This window comes from Lagopus muta, chromosome 20, assembly GCF_023343835.1.
Source record: "Lagopus muta isolate bLagMut1 chromosome 20, bLagMut1 primary, whole genome shotgun sequence".
In the NCBI taxonomy this organism is placed as follows: Eukaryota; Metazoa; Chordata; class Aves; order Galliformes; family Phasianidae; genus Lagopus; species Lagopus muta.
This window is the reverse complement of record NC_064452.1, coordinates 4955067-4976163: the sequence shown is the minus strand read 5'-3', so window position 1 is coordinate 4976163 and position 21097 is coordinate 4955067. Positions and strand designations below refer to the sequence as shown.

Below are 21097 nucleotides of genomic sequence, written 5' to 3'. Positions count from 1 at the left end.
TCCCTGGGTTTCCAGAGCACTGCCTTCAGTATCAGCCCATAACAAAGTTCACATTCTGTCTGGATTTATACCCAACTCTTAATTTGCTGCTTCTCAAACGTTTCCCCCTGTGATCTTTTTTTTTTTGTGATGGGGTGACTTTTCCCTTTAAAACTAGCAGGCCTGCGGACACGCACAGCATCACACTGTCTACACTGGGAAAAGCTGTTTGAAATTTTTTCACCAGTTTCCTTCCTCTTCTGAATCCCTCCATGCTTGATGCTGCTCACGTCTTGTTGGTCTTTCTTGAGTGTCTTTGTCCTTATTCTGGATTTTGACTGAAGGTTGTTGGGAAGCTGTCAAAACAGTAACAGCACGTTTGCATCCAGAATGGATTATGTACAGAGAGAGGCTTTACCTCCTGGTGTTTGTGATACAGGCTCGATATTGGTTATAAGGAACATGCATAACATATACAAAGGATGTACCTCTGCTCTTAAGGCACTGCAGAGAAGTTGCCCAAAGTTCAGAAGGGTTGGAGGAGGATGCTCAACACACAGCAGTCAGGAGGGTTAGAGGGCACCCAGCTGCTCCTGACACCTCTCCCTAAGACACCTCTTTTTGACCCACAGGGCTAGAGAAGGGGAGATGGGATCTCTGGCATTTCCTGAGTTTCCCTGTGTCTACTTTGCAATTTGAGATTTTACACCATTAAGCATCCTATATATGTATGATCACATTCTTTATGTAATTTGGTTTCTAAATATTACCTGTATTTAAGCAGCTACATGGTTAAATAGAACAGTGTAAGCTCCAATTTCTGTTCTACTTCTAGGCCTCTGTGTCATTTTTTCCACTTCTCTGTACTTGCATCTCTCTGTAACATGAGGCATAGAAATGATTGAGGAATCACAATGAAGTTGGTTTGTGTTGCTGCTGGTGAAGGTTAGATGGATACATTTGGGGATTGCTGTCTCATATTCATCCCTGGTACCTGCAGGGGCCGTTGCTGTCATACAAATCCATCTGGTCTCACTACTCTTTTGTGACAGCAGAGAAGTGTTAGTAGCTCTGCTTTTCTAGTTGAGAACTAGAGGGCAGAATGACCATGCATAGTAATGTGTTTAGGAGACAAAATATTCAGTGGAACTTTTCCAGAGCATGAAAGCAGGCTAGAGATATTTTCCTTGAGGAGACTAAGTGAATATTTCTTTACTTTGTGTAATGTTTAAGAGCCCCTCTGTAGGCTTTTTATCTGGTTGGATGTCAGATCAGAGTTACTGAACCATCTGCTGGGTCTTTCAGTAGTTCATTAAAAGACTACATGTCAGAATGTCTATCTAAATTGATAGTTATTGAATTCTTGGCTTAAATGACTTCCTGTTGTCTGTGACAGAGCAGAGATTTAAGCCCAAGTCCCTCCCAAGTACTGTCCAAGACACTGATCCTTCTGTTTGTGCAGAACTTCTTAAGATGAGAAGCAGGGCTTTAAGCACTCAGATCACAGTGTGTCACAGTAGTGTGATATGAAAGTGTGAAGGTGTTCTGGTCAGTCTCCTGTAATGTCTGTGGAGCTTCAGAGACCTTCAGAGTCTCCTCGCATTCAGTGTTACTCCATAATTTTAAGAAAATGGTGGATGGGTGGGAAGTAGCAGTGACTATGAACTACTCATCTACGTAGGAGACTGAGATGTGACAATCTGCTAAAACTTCTGTTTTGCTTTCAACTTGGCAAGGTCCCATGTCATTTGGTACCAGCTATAAGGAGCAATGCTGGATACTTGCTGCTAGGAGCAAGAGGAAATCTGTTTGGCTGAGAGCTCTTAAGGTACTGAGCAGGGCTAGCAGATGCAAACAAGGAGAAAGAGGGGAGTGGCATGAATTGAGAAATTATTAATTGAGATTATGGGAGAGAAGAAAAGAAATATGAGAAGGAAATGGAGAGAGATCTTTTGCTCTGACTCTGTTAGTGTTGGGTGTTGATGTCACCTCTCCCTCTATTGCACCTTTCCCCTCAGTTAAGTAAGCAGAAGTGATTTCCCTTCCACAGCTAACCTATCTAGAGACTGAGGCACAAGCTCTGTTTCTGTTTTGGAACAGAAAGTGACAGAGCAAATACATAAATTACTGAGCAGTAATTTAAATGTGGTGTTCTTTACGTGGCAGCAGAATAAATCATGTTTAAGGCTAAGAGTAAGGGGAGACTGAGGGTGATAGGAAGCATTGAAGAAAGGGAAGTTTGTGTTGCTGGTGCTTCTATGTATTTGAAGAACTAATGCTGCAAATGTAGATTGAAAGCACTTGTTGTCTTCTGTAGTACATCATTAATGGCAGGAGGTTTAGTTCACAGTACTTTGCACTGTGCTACAGCCCTTAACCAAAGCAAGGTGAGGCAATGCTTGTGTTCCTGCCATTACCTACGTGTGTTGCAGAGCCTTGCAGTAGTCTGTCAATAATGTGTTGCTGTATCAGCGTGGAGGGCAGGGTGCTGAGCAAACCACCAGCTTTAAAATGTTTTGACAGAAGAGAAATTGTCCAAGACAACTAGCACTATTGTACTGTCAGTATCAAGTTAGTGTTTAATGAAATCTGCCGTCTTCCCTGTAGAAACAGTTTTTCCTCTGCCTTTCATTGAAGTCATTCCATGCAGAAATCACTGCAGAACACTAATGCAGGGGAATGTTACAAATGCTTATTGAATCAAATATTTTCCCCATAAAAAAGACGCCAATGTGGTGCACTTGCATTCCTAATATAATGCTTTTTCTTGCCTGTGTCCTGATTTTACATTTGCATGGACAGAAGGGAAGATGGTAGATTATTACTAAGGGTTAGCCAGAAATGCCAGCTTATTTTCAAGTACTCTGCCCCCAGCTAGCTTGGCCTGGGTCACACAGAAAAAAGGGCTTTCCTGGAAACAATGCAACTCCTGTTCTTTGGAGTAAACAGAGCTGAAGGTGGCTTAATGATGAATGAGGAGGAGCTGTGGGCTGTCCTGCTGACCACGTTCTGCTTAAGACTAAGCATGTTTCACTGCCAACTGGTGAGGAAATTTTTCCCTGCCAGAAGGCAGGCAGCCTAGCTCTCTGGGAAACATAGTCCTAGCAGGAATTCAATGAGGGCTGGACATGTGGCATGTGTTACAGATATAGTACCATGTGTCTTTCCCTACAGACACCCCAATCTTCCCTCAGCAAGTTGTACAGCTTGCTGTGGCACAGCTGTGTCCAGCCCTGTGCTGTGTCCAACTGCTCCCATCATTTGCAGGTCTCCTGATGTAGAAGCACCCTCCTACTGCCCTCCTGCTGCCCAGCAGAGTTTGTCCCCTCATAACAGCTCCTTTGCCAGGAAGGAGGGAGTTCATTCACACCAGTGACCAGCCTCAGAAGGGCTGAAGAAGCCCAATTTTGTCCCTTGAAAGCAATACTCAACACAGGAGTTTCAGTGAACTACAATACACCACAGTGTTTATTAACTCTGGATTAGTGTGATAAGCACAACGCTGCAGCCACGGGATTTGTCCCCACACTCTAAGCTTGCTCCTTCTGCTTCTTCAGCAGCTCCCTCAGCTGCTCGATCTGGGCAGTCACGCTGCTCTTGGCAGTGCCGCCCACAGCAGTGTACTGCTCCACGCTGTTGACAACGCTGAAGACCTGGGAGACATCGCTGGCAAACAGAGGGCTGGGGAGGCAAAGAGAAGAGGTGTCAGTGGGGAATGAGGGGCACTGCTTGATGGCTTTATACTGTCTGTGGAGAAAATAAGGAAGTAGAGGCTGAGCCTTTTCCAAGGGGAAAAGCATCATGAAGTTCTGCTTCTGCACCTCTAGTGCCTGACAGGAGCAGTTCCTGACATACCAAAGACACAGCTGCAAGGGCAGAGGGAGGAAGGAAGTCTGAAGCCAAATTCTACAGTGCTGGTGCCTCCAGGTGAATTTCTCCATACCCTCCCAGTACCTGTGGCCCATGCCCTGCTCCAGTCAAAAGGCAACACTGTTGTCTCCCTCACCAAACTTCAGTCAATACAAGCTTGGCAGTAGCAGCAGTGGTATACAGACCAGGAAGAATTTTGCAGTGCTGTCAATCCCAGTGTATGTACAGAAGGGGACCGTAAGGAAGCCAGGCTGACATCAGTCTTTTGAGGGGATCTATGGTAATGCGGTACAAACCTGATGCTCTTCAGGTCCTCCAGGGTGAGATTATTGATGGTGATGCCTTTAGTCTCAGCAAGGTGGACGGCCTTCCCAGAAGCAGTTTGGGCTTGTCTGATGGGCATCTGCAATGAGAAACAAAGAGCACAATCAAGTAACCAAGCAAATGAAACGCAGTCTTGGGCAAGAGTAGATGTGCTCTCATTTTGGTTGGTTTGATTTTCATTAGAGAAATGAAATCCGAATCCTTGTTTTCTAGGGCGTGAAGAGGGGAGGCATTAGGACGTAAAATTCCACCTGTAAATTACTATCAAGTCCACCCGGCAGCAGTTCCACTACTTGGGATACATGTAAAGAATGTGTTTCCAGCTCTTGTGTTTGTTGACCCACACTGACCATCACCTGGGGACAGAACAGAAGGCCTCATCTCAGGCCCTCACTGAGCAGTGTTCTGAATCTAAAGAAGTCAGAGCTCCAAGCCTTCCTCTGATACTTACTCCTTTACGAACCAAGTAGAGAGCCAGATCAGTAGACAGCAACTCAGGGGTCAGAGCCTTCTCCATGTTCTCCTTGTTGATCTGCAGAGAGAGATATTACTGTCAGCTGCTCTCTGGGGAACCATTATTGGTTTCAAAGAATGGACTTCATCAAGGAGGGACCAGGCTCTCCAAGGACATTCTGCCCAAGTGTACCTGAGCTGCCTGTGGTGGGAGCACTAACAAACAGTAAGAGTGAGCAAGTCTTCATGTTAGGACCAGACTAGAGCTCTTACATACAGAACATGTCCTCCAACCACATCCAGTAATGAGAAGCTGAAGCCTTACCTGGAGGGTAGAAATCACTCCAGTGGCAACCTGGAGCACAGCAGTCAGAGTGTCCACAACATCAAGGACAGCTTCCTTGTCCTCCTGCATGAGAGCATGGATGGAAATTGCTGTTAGGTGACCTGATGCAGCCCCAGTTTTATCATCTTGCACACAAGCTGTACTTGTGCATGAAATATAGTGCAAGAGACTTCTCTAGAGCAGGAGACAACAGTCTCCTCAAAGAACTGAAGTGGAAGCTAACATCTGCTTTACCTGCAGATCCTTGCTGAAGGTGCTTGGAATTCCTTTCAGAACCATGAGAATAGCAGCCAACTGCAGAGATAAACAGGTATGGCAGTTAGTTACAGGAAGACAAGCAGAGATTCACAGCCTACTCCCAGCATAATTTCAATTTTTACACAGAGGCATGAAGAAGGAAGCTCCTTCAGCCCCAATATGAGCAGTTTCCCTGCCCCTCTTCTTTCTTTAACAGGCTCACCCGTCCAAACACACGACCAGCTTTGCTGCGGATCAGTTCCAGGCTATCAGGATTCTTCTTCTGAGGCAACAGGCTGCTGCCAGTGCTGGAAGAAAAGTGTTGGGAGTGTAATGGTGAGCAAGACCCCAGTCTGTGCAGATGCAGATTAAGACATGCAGCATGCTGGCCCAGCCCTGCAGAAGTGATTGGTAGCCCCCCTTAACTGGACTCCTGTCTCAGTGTAGGAAAGCAGTGAAGTGAGTGCAGAGTTTCTCATGTTTGCCAAAGAAAAATCTTTGGTTTTGCAGTCCTGTCTGGAGCTACCACCCGGTGCTGCCTCTCAGAAGAGACAAAACAGAGGCTTCTCTTCAAGGCCCAGTTGCACAGAAGGCAAGAGCAGGCAGGACTTGTTTTTCTGTGCCCTCAGAGAGGCAGGGCAGCGGCTGTGCTGCATTGAGAGACAGGAAGTCTGTTAGTATTGCAAAGCCGGGCTGTTCTGGGAAGGGCTTTGGCAGGAATTCCCAGCAGAGAAGGAAGTTTTCTGTGCCTGTTCTCTTACAGCATATTTCTGCCAGCAGTAGCTGGGGAGGAGTGATCAGTGAATGGAGATGTGGTTGAGTTGCCAAAAACAGAAATCAGGGACAAGGAGAGCCTTGGGGATGGACTGTCAGTGACCAGGCACCTACCTGTAGGCATCAGAGAGAGTCACAAAGCCAAATTCAGTGGTGCTGAAGATGATGAGATCTTCGGCCAGCTTGCTAAGGTGGATCATCAGCAGGGTGGCAACGGAGATTAATTCCACTGCAGAAAAGGTAGAAAAGCAGGAGGTGAAAAAGGAGTTTGTGTTTGACAAACCAGGGAGCCCTGACTGGAGCTTAGAAATGTGCAAAGGTTTTCTGTTTGGTTACTTCCCAGTGTGGGATTTCAGCTTCCTTGTTAAATGATGTTAACTGGGAAGGTGTCCGGTGTCTGCTTCTAACTTGGGGGAGGGAGGAATGGTGGAGTTGTACTCACCCACAAAGTCTCTCTCACTGATGGCATCTATGCTGTTCAGGGTGATGGAAGTCATGTCCAGTTCTGTAAGGAAAGTGACAGACAGAAGAGGTCAGGTTTATCATGACCAGGGCTTGAGATCAGCAGATTGCCCCAGCCTACAGGTGACTGAGTCCTTGAGTAGTCCCAACAGCACATCCATGCTGAAGTGTTATGCAGCATGGGAGCTACCACCTCACACACATAGCCCTCTTTTTGCATTAAAAAAACCATGTGAATCCTTGAGACTTGGTCCAGGATTATAGTGCATGACGATGCCTTGGGAAACCACTTGTTTTTTCTTCCCTCCCTCCCAGATACATCAAGTAGACCCATGCTACTCAACAGCAGACACTTACCGCTACGCAGAAGCTCTCTATCAATTTCCAGTGGGTTGCCTGCCAGGACACCACTGCGAGGGAAGAAGGACAAAGAAGTCGCATATATTATCTTGCAAACTCCAATCAAAATTGATCTGTGTTAAGCAGAGAAGGTATCCCTCTAGACATTAGATAACAAAGTGTTTCCCAGGCATTACACAGAAAGTAGACATTACCTTCCCAGAGGCAACACAGTGATCCTTTTCTTCACTTCTCCCAGGCGCTCAGAATCACGGGTCAGTGCAACAGCGTGGCTAGAAGGGGACATGAGAGAGAAAGCAGATGAAGCTGAGAAACCTTGCCTGAGCCAAGAGGTAATACTGGCCAAAGATAGGGCATGCTGAGAGTTGGCCTCTACAGCACACTCAGCATTTGCATTTCTGGCTGGTCAGAGCCAAGAGGCACTGGACATGGAGCATTCCTGTGGCAGCTTTCAGGGTTAGCTCTGCTATGTCTCCCCCAGCTGCCCCATCAGAGAATGATGCACTTCTGGGCTCCATCTGTGCAGGGCTCCAAGAATGGAGAAAGCTTCCCTTCCTAGAGCTGAGCGTGAAAGGTGCTTACCTGAGCAGGAACTGGCTCCATCTGATGGGCAGAGCTTTCTGCAGGTGGGTGTAGCCAGGCATGATAACATCAATTTCTCTGCACGTGAAAGAAGAGAAAGACAGCTGTCAGTATGGAGAGCAGTGGAAGGTACATTCTTGGGTTTTCTGGCAAGGTAATGAGGAGAATATCTTTAGCCTGTGTTGTGCTGTACATGGTCTTTGCATTCCTCTCCCTATATTCCCAGGATACAATGAGGAAAGAGGAATGTATCTCTCACGTGGGCTGTGGAGAAAGAGTGGCTATTCCCTGTGCTATTACATAGTGCCTGACTGCAACATCCTCTGCAGAAGACTTTGCTGTTGCCATGATTGTTACCAGTCAAAGAGCGAGTCTAGAGTCTCCTGTCCCAAGAAGGATGAGAGCATGGACCTGGGAAAGGACTCACATGGCAGCACGCTCCACCAAGGTCTTGATGAGCTGCAGCAGGTGAGTGGAGATGACAGAGATGGAACTCTTCAGGAGCAGCTTCAGGTCAGTCACAACCTGGATAAGATGGGCCACAGTCAGAAAAAAAGTATGTCACAAATATGGTAGCCTGACACTGTCATTGGAAAATAACCCCCTCCTTGTTCTATATGTTGGGAAGATGAATCTTCATGTATCAGATGTGTCCTTGGTCATATTGATGTTATAATGTCACTATATCTTCTATGGGATGGAAGCCAAAGGCAGCTCTGGTCAGAGATTTCCTGAAGTGAGGAGGGGAGGAGCACAATGGGAAAAACAAATAGTTCCATATTTACCTGTTCATTCCTGCTTCTTCCAGTCTGCAGCTTTCCAGCTATATCCCCAATCAGCTCCTGAGGACAAGAGAATAACTTCTGTCAGTGTCTCTATTCTGGGCAAGAGATTATTCGCAAGAGCAGACATCCTCTGACTCAGCAAGGAGTTCAGGTCTAGGATTCTCTTCTGGGGAAGGAGAAATTTGGATTCTAGGCTTGTACAGCCTCTTCTCCACACAAAAGGAGTCCTGGACACTGCTGGCTGTGCACCTAGTATGTCAGTATCACAGGGTGTTGAGGAATTTCACCATGTTGGGGACTGAGGCACGTGTGCTTAATGTCAGGCAGCACTAGCTAGAGAGGGAGAAGAATAAGAGGAATTAAAGGACCCAAACCTTCAGTCTGCGTTCAATGGCAGTCTGGATATCCTCATCACTTTGGGTCATTACAAGGATTCCCTTAGATGATTCCTCAGAGATCTATAAATGTCAACAGAAACACAAGTCAGCTCATACTGTTTCCCTGAGTGAGGGATTTGCAAGTTGTCCCCAGGAAATACCAACTTCTGCACCCAATTGGAAATGAAAGCATTCTCACAGGAGCTCCAGCATTCCTGTTCTTTCAGGCCAAGGCTGGCTGCTTGCTCTATCCCTATATTCTCCATTGCACTTGGTGGAGATTCATCTTTTGATCCTTGCTGATCCTGCAATCCTGGCTACAGCAGGACTTAAGCATCACAGTGAGAAAGTGAGCCGAAGTGGCAGTCATTGCTTTAGCATTGTCCATAAAGATTTTCCTAGACAAACATTGTATAGACTGCCCATTGTCCATGGTAGGTGAGCAACAACAATGAGTATTTCAAAAAAAGGGCTTAGTGGCTGCCTCTTCTTCACCCCTAGACAATACTGTGCATTGCCTTCTACTAACTCAGGCAGCCAGACTCAAAGGGATCCCAAGTGCCATTGGAGAAGGAATATTCCTAATTATACTGAAACAATTCCTCAGGAATGTTCAGTCTGATGAGGATGGGAGGGCAGGTCATGCTGAGCACACCTCACAGAGGCACCAGGTTTCCATAAGAAGTATCCACACTGCGCTCATCAGGGATTTTTGCTTTAGCTAGATGGATTCTAAGCATTTATCTCCTTTCCAGATTATATGCTGGAGTACCAAATGCAATAGACAGAGGCTTCTCCAGTTTTCCCCGGTTTCAGACAGCATTCCCTTTCAGGAAGGCATTTTTCCACATGCCTAGTGCTAAGAAATAGGATATGGGGATACAGAAAGATGTTTTTTAGAGCATTAACTCAGGGAACTGACAACAGATGCTGTCAGATAAGCTATTCATCAAAGTACTATTGTGGGAATTGTACTGAGCATGCATGACAGTTCATGAAGGAAACAAATACCTTTTCCAGGCCACTCAGGATCTTCTCCAGCTCAGTTTTGGTTAGGATGCTAGCCTTCTCCAAGGCCTTAGCATAAGCCATGCTTGCCTGGATATCAACTTCAGTTAGTCTCTGCTCAGTGGATATAGAAGAGCTGAGAATCTCCATGATGGGATCTGTGCTTCCAACAAATCTTCCTCCCAAAAGTTTATCCCCCTGAGAGTAATGAAATTAAAGGACATATTCGAATGCATTATTGATACATTCTCCTAAAAATATCTCAGTGCCATGGTAAAAGTAAAACATAATTCAAGTAAAACTGTGGGCATGCCCCAGCATCTTCCTTTGCAGTGCTGTAGCACTGATCAAAAAGGCCTCTGGACTTACAGAGCTTTGAAGAAAAACAAAAAGAAGAGTTGGAGTAAATGTTATTTTTGCAGGTATTTAGCCTTGAGCTGTCCAGTCCGAGTCTGAAATATTTTACCCCTGTTGGAGAGATTTTGTCTTGAAACAAGTATTAGTGCATATGGCACAAGGACTGTATGGATCTATCCTTCAAGGTCATCAACTCCCTCATAGCCTCTTGAAACACAGATGTCGGAGGCGGGGAGACTGCAAGAAAATATTCGGTTGACCAAGCGCTATGGGCTAAAAGTAGCCACACTCGTAAAGCACTCCTGTAATTACGGAGTGTTTGAAGCTAACACCAAAATGGCTAAAGCGCAGACCATTTAGTATTATGAATGTTGAGTAAGAATAAAAGAGGAAGAGCAGCAAACTCCCAAATCCTCAAACAACGAGGAGCTGCGGCAGCGCCGGGCTGCAGGGCCGCCGGTACCATGGACAGCGGGCGGCTCCGGGAGCCCCTTCCCAGGCAGCCGGTAGAGAGGAGGGAAACTGTAGGCACGAAGTGCTCAAGTCTATTAACTTTTCTCTTTATAGCAGTTTGTCAGCAGGAACTGCGGTGGAGGAATCGAGCTGTGAAAGCAAGGTTTTGCAGCCCCTTGCTGGGAGCACAACCTGCTGCTGTGAATGGACGGGGTGCTGAAGGCCAGAGTTGGGAGCTAAGCACTGGGATGGGGAAGAGGTATTGGAATATATCTTAGTATATGGCAGTATACAAGTAGTAAAGAAGCATATTATCGCAGTATATAAGTATGTTGCAGCAAATATGTTTGCTGTTCCCTTTCCATTCAAAATTCTGGGAAAAGAAATCAGACAGAGAGAAGCACCCTGAAGCACCCTAACGAACATGACTGGATGCTCTGTGGAGCTATCAGTCAGCTATCAGCACCCCGAGAGCACCCCATCAAAAAGCAAAGTTCAGCCTCACCTCGGTTGCCATTTCGGACGACGTTTTGCTCGTGTTTGCAGCGATCCTGGCACCTGGTGCAACCTGCAGAACAGCAAAGCGAGGCTCAGTTCAGCTCTGGCTCAGCTCAGCTCTGCCCCAGCCTCACAGCAGCACAGAGCCTCCCCAGCTGCCCGCACGGCCCTGCTCACCGTCTCCGCAGCTCAGCCCTGGCTGGTTGCTCCGTGCTCTCCGGTCTCACCGCCCTGCTTTTACGTGCCTCGGAGCCTGGGCTGGCAGCTCGTCACGCCCCATTGGGGCGGGGTGTCCCCTCGTCCAGCCCAGCTCTGCCCCCCTCCTCCCTGGCCCCCCTCCTGCTGCCCACTCCTGTCCTGTGTCCGGCCTTTGCTCAATCAGGAAAAGGTCAGAGAGAGGTTTCCCAGCGGGTAGGGTTGCTGTGAAGAAGAGCTGGCAGAGATGCCCTCATGTTGCTTGTTTGTAAAGATACTGGTGTAAGAGTATCTGTGTTGGGAGAGTGTCTGCTGTGTGGTTTCACTGGCAGGTCATCTCCTTGTCAGGGAGTATCCTTGTATGGAAGGAGTCCTTTTGCTCTGGCATCCCCCTCTACATAGGTATGAATGTACTTGGGATGTTGGGTGGATCATCCACACTCCATCTACATTGCCAGCAACACACAAGAATGAAACAGCTGGGAGCTATTCTGTCTCCAGTTCCCGTGCAGATGAGCCTTTTCTACCCATTTCAAAGGACACTTCAGCTTTCAGGGTTTCTGCTGTCACCAATTGCATTGGGTCAATCTTGAGAAGGTCCTGTGAACCTGAGGCTGTGGGTTTTGTGCAGTGCCACGGCAGTCACTGGTTTGCAGCCCTGGCAAATAGCCCATGTCTTAACTCCATCAGACTCTACATATCATGGTTTTAAAGAATTGATTTAAAAAATGGGAGCATTGGAAACAGCTGCTCACAAAGCTGCTCCCCAGCACCAGTTTCACATTAGACACAGCACTTTCCTGCTCTGACAGAGCACTTGCTGGTTTGCCTTACTGTGTGCTACTACAGTGTAGCATGCTTCCATCTGCATGGCACAGACCTTTGGCAAAGCTCATGAAACATATTCTAATTTTCTCATCCCCATTTCTTCCTTCCCTTTAGCTGCCTGTCCAGTCCTTTTTCTTCTTTCTCTCAGTTCTTCAACTTGTCTCCTTTTTCAATTTACTCCAGGACATCTACAGTAGGAAACTGCTTAATTGCTTGCTTTGTGATCACATCCTTCTTGCTTTGAAATCCATCATTTTTACTACTTTTCTTGTCTCTTTCACCCTTTACAAATGTCCTTGTCCTTACTCCGGGCTTTGACAGGAAATTGCTGTTCTTTTGGGAGAATCATAAGCATTCAGTTTACAACCTGAGTGCACCCGATACGGAGAGCATCTGTCTCATGTTTGTGGTATGAGTATAGGTTAGCACACAGCCTAAGTGAGGACTGTATGTTTTTCTGCCTGAAGATGTCCAGCAGGATGTGCCCACAGGGAAAAAGGGGAAAAGTAACGATCCCAGGTGCCCAAGTGAGATGAGAGATCAGTAACACATTCATGTGTTATATTTGTGGTGATGAAATAAATTGTTCTAATGGATGCTGTGGGACAAAAATGTGCAACCCACGTGCAGCCGGGTATTAATCAAAAGCAACAACTTAGCTGCATTTCTGCTGTTTTCATAATCTGTGTCTTGACCACAAATCTAGTTTTGTGATCAAGAAGCCTTCTGTGTTTGTTATCAGATGATCCTATTTTTATTAATCTATGCCTGGAATTACACATGGCAAGGACAAGTGCTTCCACATGGGATCCATCAGCGGCATCACTGTGCACTGAGCAACTTCACAGGGATTAGTTTATGTACAAACACTGCCCCAGATTATATCTAGAAGGTTATTAATTCTCTTTTCCTGTTTTCAGATGAAACACTTCATACTGATCTCTTCTATACAGCGGGCAACATAGAATACAGAGTAATATTGTTGTAATAGAAATGGAAGTGAGGCTGTAAAGCCAATCAGAAATCCTTAATGTGAAACTGAACATTGAAAAAATAAGATGTCTTAAAGACTTTTGGGGCTGGGAAGGTTTTTTTTTGAGGGAAAAATAGAGGAATAGAATTGCAGAATAGGTCTCTTCTAACAAACACTGAAACGTATCCTCATCATTATCTTCTTTATTTGTGCCGGTATTGATGTCTCACTGCTGTCTGTTTTCTTCTTTCAGTCCTTTATTTGCTTAGTGAAAGAATGACCCCCCAGATCCCCAGTCCCCAGTCAATCCTGAGGAGGTTCTCATGGAAGGGTGTTTTGTTGTCCACTTGTTTTCCATTTGGCACAGAGAATGGCACATCATTCATAAATGACCATTCCCAGATGACATGCAATGAAGTAGTAAGAGGAAATCGCCCATGCTGCAGCATGGAGAAGTTCAATTAAATATATTTTAATGTGCTCTAAGATTTGAATTTTATTTGTACTTGCTTTAGCAATCACATTCACATCCTTACTATTCACAGTGCTTATTTCTGTTTTGCTGGAAGAGCGCAATACTTGTGGAGTGCAGCTCCGAAAGTGCTTTTGTGGTGTATAGAAATGCTCTATCCATAACATTTTCATAACTGAGGCTGAGGTGACAAACAGCTACAATATATCTTCTTTAAAAGCATTCTTTTTTAAGTGTCATTTTGGTTTAGAAGAATAAAAAGCGCAGTGGGCTGAAAGTGCTGGTCAAACGCAGCGTCAGCTAGACTGGTGTGAAGCAGTGCTGACATTTTTTGTTAAAAAAAAACAAAACACAACAACCTTGTTTAATGAATTTTGAATGTAAAAGAAAAAAAGACACTATAGGGTGATCAGCGAAATGCTGAATACAGTAAACATCTTTCATGACAAAGAATACAAATACCCTGCAGATCTGCTTTCAATAGCAATTGCTAGGCCCCCTGCTTTCAATAGTTAATACCGAGGCCCCTCTCTACCAAGCCTTAGTGGTAACAATCACAAGCCAATGCTTAAAATGTTGACATGCTAAGCACATTTAGAAAAACCTATGTCTGCATTCCCTATGGATGGTGTAGCATAACTGTCTAACATCTAACGTGCAGCAATTAAAAACAAAGTTCACTGAGCTAATCACTCCATCTCTCCTGCAGAGTTGTACGTAATGGTAATGAGTTCTCTCTTAGAGATTCCCCTTGCATGATGTCAGTGGACCTGTAGCTGGTCGTTTACGTACTTCAACCCTAACAGGCTGCATGTCTCTGCTAGGGAGAATGTAGGAAGAATATTTCTTTTGGAAAGAAAAAGGTTGAGGGCCACTGAGAGAGGCATTTGTGTTATGCTCATTCTTTCTGGCTGCTGGGATTGGGCATTGTCATTGTGGACAGTAAAAAAGGTCTGGAACAAAACTTTGGGAGAAACACTGAACACAAAGATGATAAATTGGTGCTGGGGGAGAAATCTAACAAAGGAGAAATACAATTAATATGCTGAAGATTTTGAATCCATATCTACAGAGAGTGACAAGAGGCACGTGAGGATTTGTAGGCTTCTGGAACACAACTCTGGAAATTTGGTAAAGTCTGGAAATAACACTCTCAAGTGAAAGCTTTTAAATTCTTTTCTTCTTTTTAGTCTACCTGGGAGATGGTGTACAGGCAGTTTCATGGGCAAGATTAGAAACGTGGCAAAGAAGTTGAAGGGCATTTGCCAACTTGCAAGGTCAGTTAATCCTGACATGAAAAAGACCAGCATCCATTGCAGCCATTCCACTGGGTCAGACAACAGCTTTCAATCGGCAGGTTAAAGACTTTTCACCTGGCTCTTTTTTTCCTCAGGACTCCATGAAAAGTGATTCTGGGGTATAAAATAATTTCCATCTGTACTACAACTTGTACATGGATGGATCCACATATCTAATGAAACTTTTTTAGGGATCTGCAAATGAAAAGGGCTGAAAAAGCCTTATGGTAGGCTTTTAAACTTTGCCAGCACTAAGGTATCTGACCATGACTGTATCTGAACACCCAAGAGCTGTTTATGGCTGAGCACTTCAGATGGCTCCTGAAGTGCTTTCTGTTTTCTCTGGCCAACAATTTGCAACACCTCAAGGAGAAACAAAGACCCAAACTGAGAGTAGATTTTCTCCTGGGTTGACTCCGGAGAGAATATTAGCTAGTGGGTTTTGTGCTGCTGCTATAAGAGGGAGGTGGTGGGTACAACATGTCTAAGCCATCTTCTTTCCTCTATTGCTCTTACAGCCCTGCCATGAGCAAGCAGTGTATGGGACTCATAGAATCAGAGAACATCCCGAGTTGGAAGGGACCCGTAAAGATCATTGGGTCCAGCTCCTGTCTCCACACAGGAACACACAAAAATCAGACCACAGCAGGACTACACATCTATACAGCAATAAGGCTTTACTTTTCTATTTGCAAATGCCTGATATTGATTTGGAAGGATTACAGCAATGCTATTTTCCACTCCAAGTAACATTTTTCATACCAAGTCTTCTGTCTGCAGTAGTTATTGCTCTGCAAGTGAAATCTGCCTTTCCTTTCAATGTACAAAGAGTCCATATTCTGTTATTTTTGAGTGGTGCTGCGCTGCGCCAGGAGTTGGACCTTGTGGGTCCCTTTCCAACTTGGGATATTCTATGACTGTGATTTTATGGTATATTCTCATCCTCCATATCATCCGGAGGGACTCGTAGGTGCATCTATTTTAAAGGTTTGTGAATGCCTGAGAGGTCTTTTATTGCAATGTGAAGATGATGGAAGTCTGTCTGCCGACCAAGGTTGGCAACAGAGCATAAGAGATTCAGGTGGGAAAACAAATCAACCACGCAAGCATTGGTGGTTCAGTGGTAGAATTCTCGCCTGCCACGCGGGAGGCCCGGGTTCGATTCCCGGCCAATGCAGCTGCTCTTTTTTTTGCTTGTGAGAACGTTTTCTGTTTTTTTTTTTGTTTGTTTGTTTGTTTCTGCTTTTTTTCGGTCGTTCCTCTTCGTTTTCAGCTTCCTCCCTCCTCTCCCGAACCTCCTTCAGCCTCACCACACACTCCCGTCCGGCTGCGCTGCAGCAGGGGCCGCCCCTTGCGAGGCGGTGTCCTCATCGCGCGGCTGCGCGGGGCGGCGGACAAGATGGAGGTGTAAGGAGCGGGGCGGGTTGGGCTGCGGCGCTGCTCCGCGTGCGGGCTGCCGGGCCGCGCTGCGTGTGGGGTTTTTATTGTGTGTGCAGATACAGTCTGTGTGCGTCTGAGCCGAGCGCCTGTTTATCTTGTTGGCATCGCTGTGGGGCGCGGGGTGATGGTGTTTGTCCTGTGCTGGGGCCCAGGAGGGCCTTCGGTTCTAAGAAAGATTATTTATTCTTTTGGTGCGTTCCTTTTTAAGTCTTCGTCTGGGACTGATAAGTTTTAATGCCGCAAAAATGAATTCTGTAGCGTTTTTGAAGCAGGGTTTGCTTTCCAGCTTGTAGCTCTGGTGCTTCAGCACAGCAAGCAGTGTTGAAGGCTTAAGATCTAGGCTGGCTCATTTACCACCCACTGTAAGAAGGAAAATAAGCATGGCGGTGTTTTAAAATTTAAAAACAAAACAAAACACCAAAGCGGTTGTTTTAAATGATTTAATTTCTGATAGGTTTCCCAGGGACCCGTTTTCCCAGTGATGTATTTACTCTATAGATCCTCTCACTTTTGTCACCCGATGATTCCCCGCGCGATTGGCCAGCGGTGTTTTGATTCCTAACAAAGGGTGGCTTTGATCCATAGGGATTTGTGTAGCATGGCCTGGATGCAAAGATTCTGAAGAATTGCATTTACCTCACAACAGAAGCTATAGGGTTTGTAAAACGTGAATGGCAGCTGCGTGAGCTCACTGGCTGAAGCTTGGCTCGAGTCAGCAGAATGGAAGTTGGAGTTCATCTCAGCGTATTTTAGGAGGTCCTTTTCATTTAAAAACAATGATGGAACCTGTGGAAGTTTGTGGATGCATTTAACGCATTTGAAAGCGATGAACGGGACGCTTCTATTCAGGCCGCGGATGGTGCTTAACAATACATTGTACCTTTTTTGTTGTTGTTATATGCACAGACCTGAGAAAAGCCTTTTTTTTTTCCTTCCTTTTGTATGGCAACTTGCTGTTGTTGTGGCTGCTGACTGCTCAGCACAATGTATTGTGAGGGGAATGTATGGTGTCCTGCGTCAGGCTTTTCTATCCCCTTTTTTTAATTTCCGAGTACAAAATTTCAATATGCAGGAGTAATATGGGAGTAATATAATCATGTAATATAGGAGTAATATAGTATATAGTAATATATAGTAATATATTCATGCTGTCTGCTGCTCAATGCATAGTTTCAGCTTGGCTTTCAAGGATTGCCTGCTCGTGCTTAATGGACACCATGTTCCTTCTTCATAGAAGTACCATGCAATATAGGTGCCACAGTTGCACCATTAGTTTAAAAACACATTTAACTCAATGAGAATGCAGTCAGCTCACCTATGGTGGACAGCAAGTGTTTCTTAATTGGGACAGAATTAATAAGTGTAGGGCTGGTGGGAAGCAGGGCACTCAGCCTCGTGCTGCTGGAGAAAGAGCAGTCATGTGAAGATTGAAATAATAAATAAAGAGGGATTTTGATAAGTTTTTGTGTGGCTGTTCATTTGTTTTTAGAATTCAACATGTGTGTGAATTGAGTGGCACAGCTGTACTCACTCATACGTGCATTGTATAGGAATAGTAATTGTATTTTCTTTCCTTGTTCTTCGCTAATAAATAAATAGTCTGTGCAATCTTAATGACTTTTCCTGTCAAATACAACTGGATGCCTTCCTATGTAAGAGAGAAGGTTTGGGTTTAGTTGGTGAATTTGGGTGAGTGGGTCTGAGTAAAAGGAGTGCGAGATGGAAGCGTGTTATGGGTGGTGGGACAAAGTGCACCAAATATGATGGATGTTTATGGCACGATTATGCTGTGGAAAAATAATGCTTTTCCTGATGTGGCACCAGATTGGTAATGGTAGATTCCTCACAGATAAGTTTCTGAATGGTTTTGTGAGGAAATATGAAAATAGTGGCCGTTCTTTTAGAGCCTGTGATTCTGCAAAGAAAAACTGCAGACGGTTTCATTCGGACCGTAAATAATTGTGTTCTTTTTTCTTTTCTTTTAGAAAAGATGCGAATGCTGCACTGCTGAGTAACTTTGAGGTACGTCTGTCTCCATCCTGATGCTGAACCAGCACTGTGATGCTGTGCTCAGTCGCCTGCACGCTTCTTTTTGAAGTGAGACCTGTCTGTGATTATTGCTTTGTCCTCCTATTTTATTTGTTATTAAGGAAAAAGAAAAAGGAAATCTGGAGAGTCTTATTTTCTAGTGTAGGTAAGTTTGTAATTACTCTCCTATCTCCAGAGTAAAGATGCATTTTTGGTGGGTTTTTCTTTTAATGAGGTAGAAAGAAATTAGAGGGGATTTGATCCTTATATAGCTCCCTTCTGACTCAGGGTGTTCTGTGACTGTGATGTTCACACTGGTTGAACTTCAGCCAGGTGACAGAAAGCTCTCCATGCATTGTTTATGAAGGTGGCTTTTGAATGATTTCAGTAAACCGTATTTTTTCTTTATATTGTTTTAATGCTGAGGCTTAAAGTTGCACAGCTGTTTTATCCTATTCTGAAGCAAATCTTAAAGTGTTTTCTCTCAAGCTGTGTGTGTACAGCAAAACAACCGTCTGGTGGCTGTTAGAAGAGCTTTAATGAGGCACTTGGAGAGAGCTGTCTTACAAAGAAATAGATTTGAGCCACACTGGCACTAAGTATCTGCTCAAAATAAGCATAGTATTGCAGTACAGAAGATAGCAAGTATTTCGGAGGTTATTTATTGCAAAATCATCTCTGCTTCCTTCTTTGGATGATGGAGCTTTGGTATTACTGGGGCTCAGTTGTGGCATTGGCCCCATTTTGTGAAATCTGTGGGTGTCCCAAAGGGGTGGCATGGAGCAGGGAGAACTGCGGAATCGGTTCATTGTGTTCTTTGGACAAAATTCTGTTTGGCTTTGTCTTGATGTTGGTGAATGTACCACATATGTTGAAAAAGAGCAGAAGGAAGTGGGGAAAATGAAGTTACTGTTGAGTGCTTATTCAGCTTTTGTCATGTGTGCAGCTTTCAGCCCTTTGCAGGAAGGGATTTGCAGTGCCTGCAGCTACATTGGGCATGGCTTTTTACTGCTCTTCAAGTTACTGATTCCCTTAAAACTATGGACCTCTTTCTGTTTGCTTCTCTTTTCTTTGATGGCATAGCTCACGTTCTCTTTATCAAGGTAATATTTTGCACAGAAAGTGGTGTTTGAAAGGAGTGTTCAAGGCTGATGCATTTAATGTTCTATGCCTGAATTTCTTTTGTGAGCTTGGGGTTGGTTTTTGATGCCTCATTGTCAGCAGTCATGTTGTCTTCATGTTGTCTGCTACTCAATGCATAGTTTCAGCTTGGCTTTCAAGGATTGCCTGCTCATGCTTAATGGACACCATGTTCCTTTTTCATAGGAAAAAACCACACGAAGTAAATGCAGGGCTCCTAGCTGCTGTGTTGGTGTTTCTCACCATCTAGAAACGTTTGCATTCGTCCTCCTTAAGTTTATAATTTCAGTGGAGCTTGAATTAAGCCAGTTACCAAGAAGAAGCACTAAGAAGTGATGTGTTACTGTGCTGTGGGTATCGGCTTTGGATAATCTGTAAAGCAGAGGGAAAACATCTGAAGAAATTTCAACCAGATGTGGTGTAATATGGGAATCAAGCAGTAATTGTGAGGCTTTCTCAGTATTTTGCTGCTCATCTGACTGTGACACGTAAAGAAGTTGTGGTGTTGCAGCTGATCGGATAGTTGCAAAAATCAAAATGTTTTCCTTGCATTCAGGCTTATCCTCTGGATCTCACTCATCATAAGTGTGAAAGTGTTGCTGTTACATCTGAGGGAATTTTCTTTGGGCATCTTACTTGTATTTAAATAGGAGCTGTGTGCCGTCACAGTGGTGTATGTACAGCAGTGTATGTACCCCACTCTGTTTAGGACGTGGGATAAGATAAACAGAACAGGTTTCTCCTGCTGATTTCTCTCCTAGGTCTCTTGGATAACATGTAATTAGTGCTAGGAATCTGTTTGCTCTTGCTTTGATGGATTTATACATCTCCTTATTCACCTTCCTGTTGCCAGAATATTTTCTCATTTTACCTGCTGGTGCAGTCAGCAAAGAAGCATTCCTTTTTTTAGTTTCAATTGCTTGCTAGGATTTTGGGTTGTTTGTTTTCCCAATGTCATATATTTAGGTAAAATGCTCTCAAATGACCGCAAACTTTTTTGTTTGCTTTTTTTCTAGGTGTTCCAGCTACTCACTGATCTTAAACAGCAGCGCAAAGAGAGTGGAAAAAGCAAGCAGAGCTCTGGTCAGCAGAATCTGAACACGATCATGTATGAGGTGGGTGACTCTGTAAAATACCCCCAGCTGCACAGATTCAAATTGTTAGGCCATTCTGCATCACCTTTACCCTCGTTATTTTTTTTTTGGTCAATTTTCATAATCTCTGGTCAGTTTATTCAGACTGTGGGCTGACTGCACTACAAGTGCGGAGCCTTGCAGCTGGTTCCATGTAGCAATACTTTTGTCAGTGTGATTTATAAGCTCAGATGTGTTGTGATGTGATCATAGCTTGGATATTTCTAGGGTCAGTTCTGGCTGCATTTTGGATCTCCTGTTGTGGGGTGTTGGATCACTGGATCCATCTGACTGCCCAGTAACTTTGTGCTCTCATTGCAGTTGTTCCCCCTTTCAGTGAGAGCAAGTAATGAAGCAGAGACATAAGTCTGACCTGGGTAATTTTAGGCTGAGACAGCCCAGTGCTGCCAGGGAGGAGTTTGGAAACTGCAGACACCAAATATGCATCACCAGGCTTCTCCTTTCTCTGGAAGCTCCAGCTTCCCATCTTCCCAGATAACAGAGCACTGCCTGTCCTGCTGTAAGAAAGCTCATTTTCAGGAAGCTTTCTTTAGCTGGAACATGCTTGCAGATTGCAGACTTTGGCTCTGATTAAAATTCTTTACAAAAGGAATAAACAAAAACCGTGGGGTTTTTTGTTCTGTTCTTGTTTTAGTGTTTGTTTGCTTGTTTGTTTTAGAGATGGCACATATTATACCCTTATAAGACCCAGGCCAGAACTTGCT

General features: G+C 44.7%; 2 protein-coding genes and 1 non-coding gene across 10 annotated transcripts in view; 2 read left to right on the top strand and 1 right to left on the bottom strand.

Annotated features, from left to right (window-relative positions):
* Window positions 1-3424: 3424 nt before the first annotated feature.
* On the bottom strand, window positions 3425-14638 carry LOC125702823 (delta-1 crystallin). Of its 3 annotated transcripts, XM_048966583.1 has the most exons (17): window positions 11043-14632; window positions 10873-10935; window positions 9561-9755; window positions 8547-8630; window positions 8173-8229; window positions 7815-7912; window positions 7388-7465; window positions 7000-7077; window positions 6803-6855; window positions 6426-6488; window positions 6098-6212; window positions 5433-5517; window positions 5207-5266; window positions 4952-5035; window positions 4625-4705; window positions 4146-4252; window positions 3425-3660 (listed from the first exon to the last, which is right to left on the bottom strand). In XM_048966583.1, exons 2-17 carry the CDS (start codon window positions 10882-10884, stop codon window positions 3510-3512), a joined length of 1401 nt encoding a protein of 466 aa, XP_048822540.1. In that variant the 5' UTR covers window positions 10885-10935; window positions 11043-14632; the 3' UTR covers window positions 3425-3509. The 3 variants fall into 3 exon arrangements, with proteins under 3 accessions (XP_048822540.1, XP_048822538.1, XP_048822539.1); XM_048966581.1 differs by having other exon boundaries at window positions 3567-4252; window positions 11043-14637; XM_048966582.1 differs by having other exon boundaries at window positions 3567-4252; window positions 10873-14638.
* LOC125702832 (CGRP receptor component) overlaps window positions 5431-21097 on the top strand; it is a 38332-nt gene continuing 22665 nt past the window's right edge. For 3 of the 6 annotated variants that reach the window (XM_048966602.1, XM_048966599.1, XM_048966603.1), the window contains exons 1-6: window positions 5431-5545; window positions 6761-6936; window positions 7044-7137; window positions 7614-7855; window positions 18057-18093; window positions 20256-20354. In XM_048966602.1, the coding sequence (XP_048822559.1) occupies window positions 7734-7855; window positions 18057-18093; window positions 20256-20354 (258 nt within the window). In that variant the 5' untranslated portion in view covers window positions 5431-5545; window positions 6761-6936; window positions 7044-7137; window positions 7614-7733. Of the gene's footprint in view, window positions 5546-6760; window positions 6937-7043; window positions 7138-7432; window positions 7517-7613; window positions 7856-15948; window positions 16039-18056; window positions 18094-20255; window positions 20355-21097 lie in introns of those variants that run through there. The other 3 variants (XM_048966600.1, XM_048966604.1, XM_048966605.1) reach the window with 3 other exon arrangements.
* TRNAG-GCC (transfer RNA glycine (anticodon GCC)) lies at window positions 15738-15808 on the top strand. The gene has a single exon. It is a non-coding gene; the product is annotated as a tRNA-Gly (tRNA).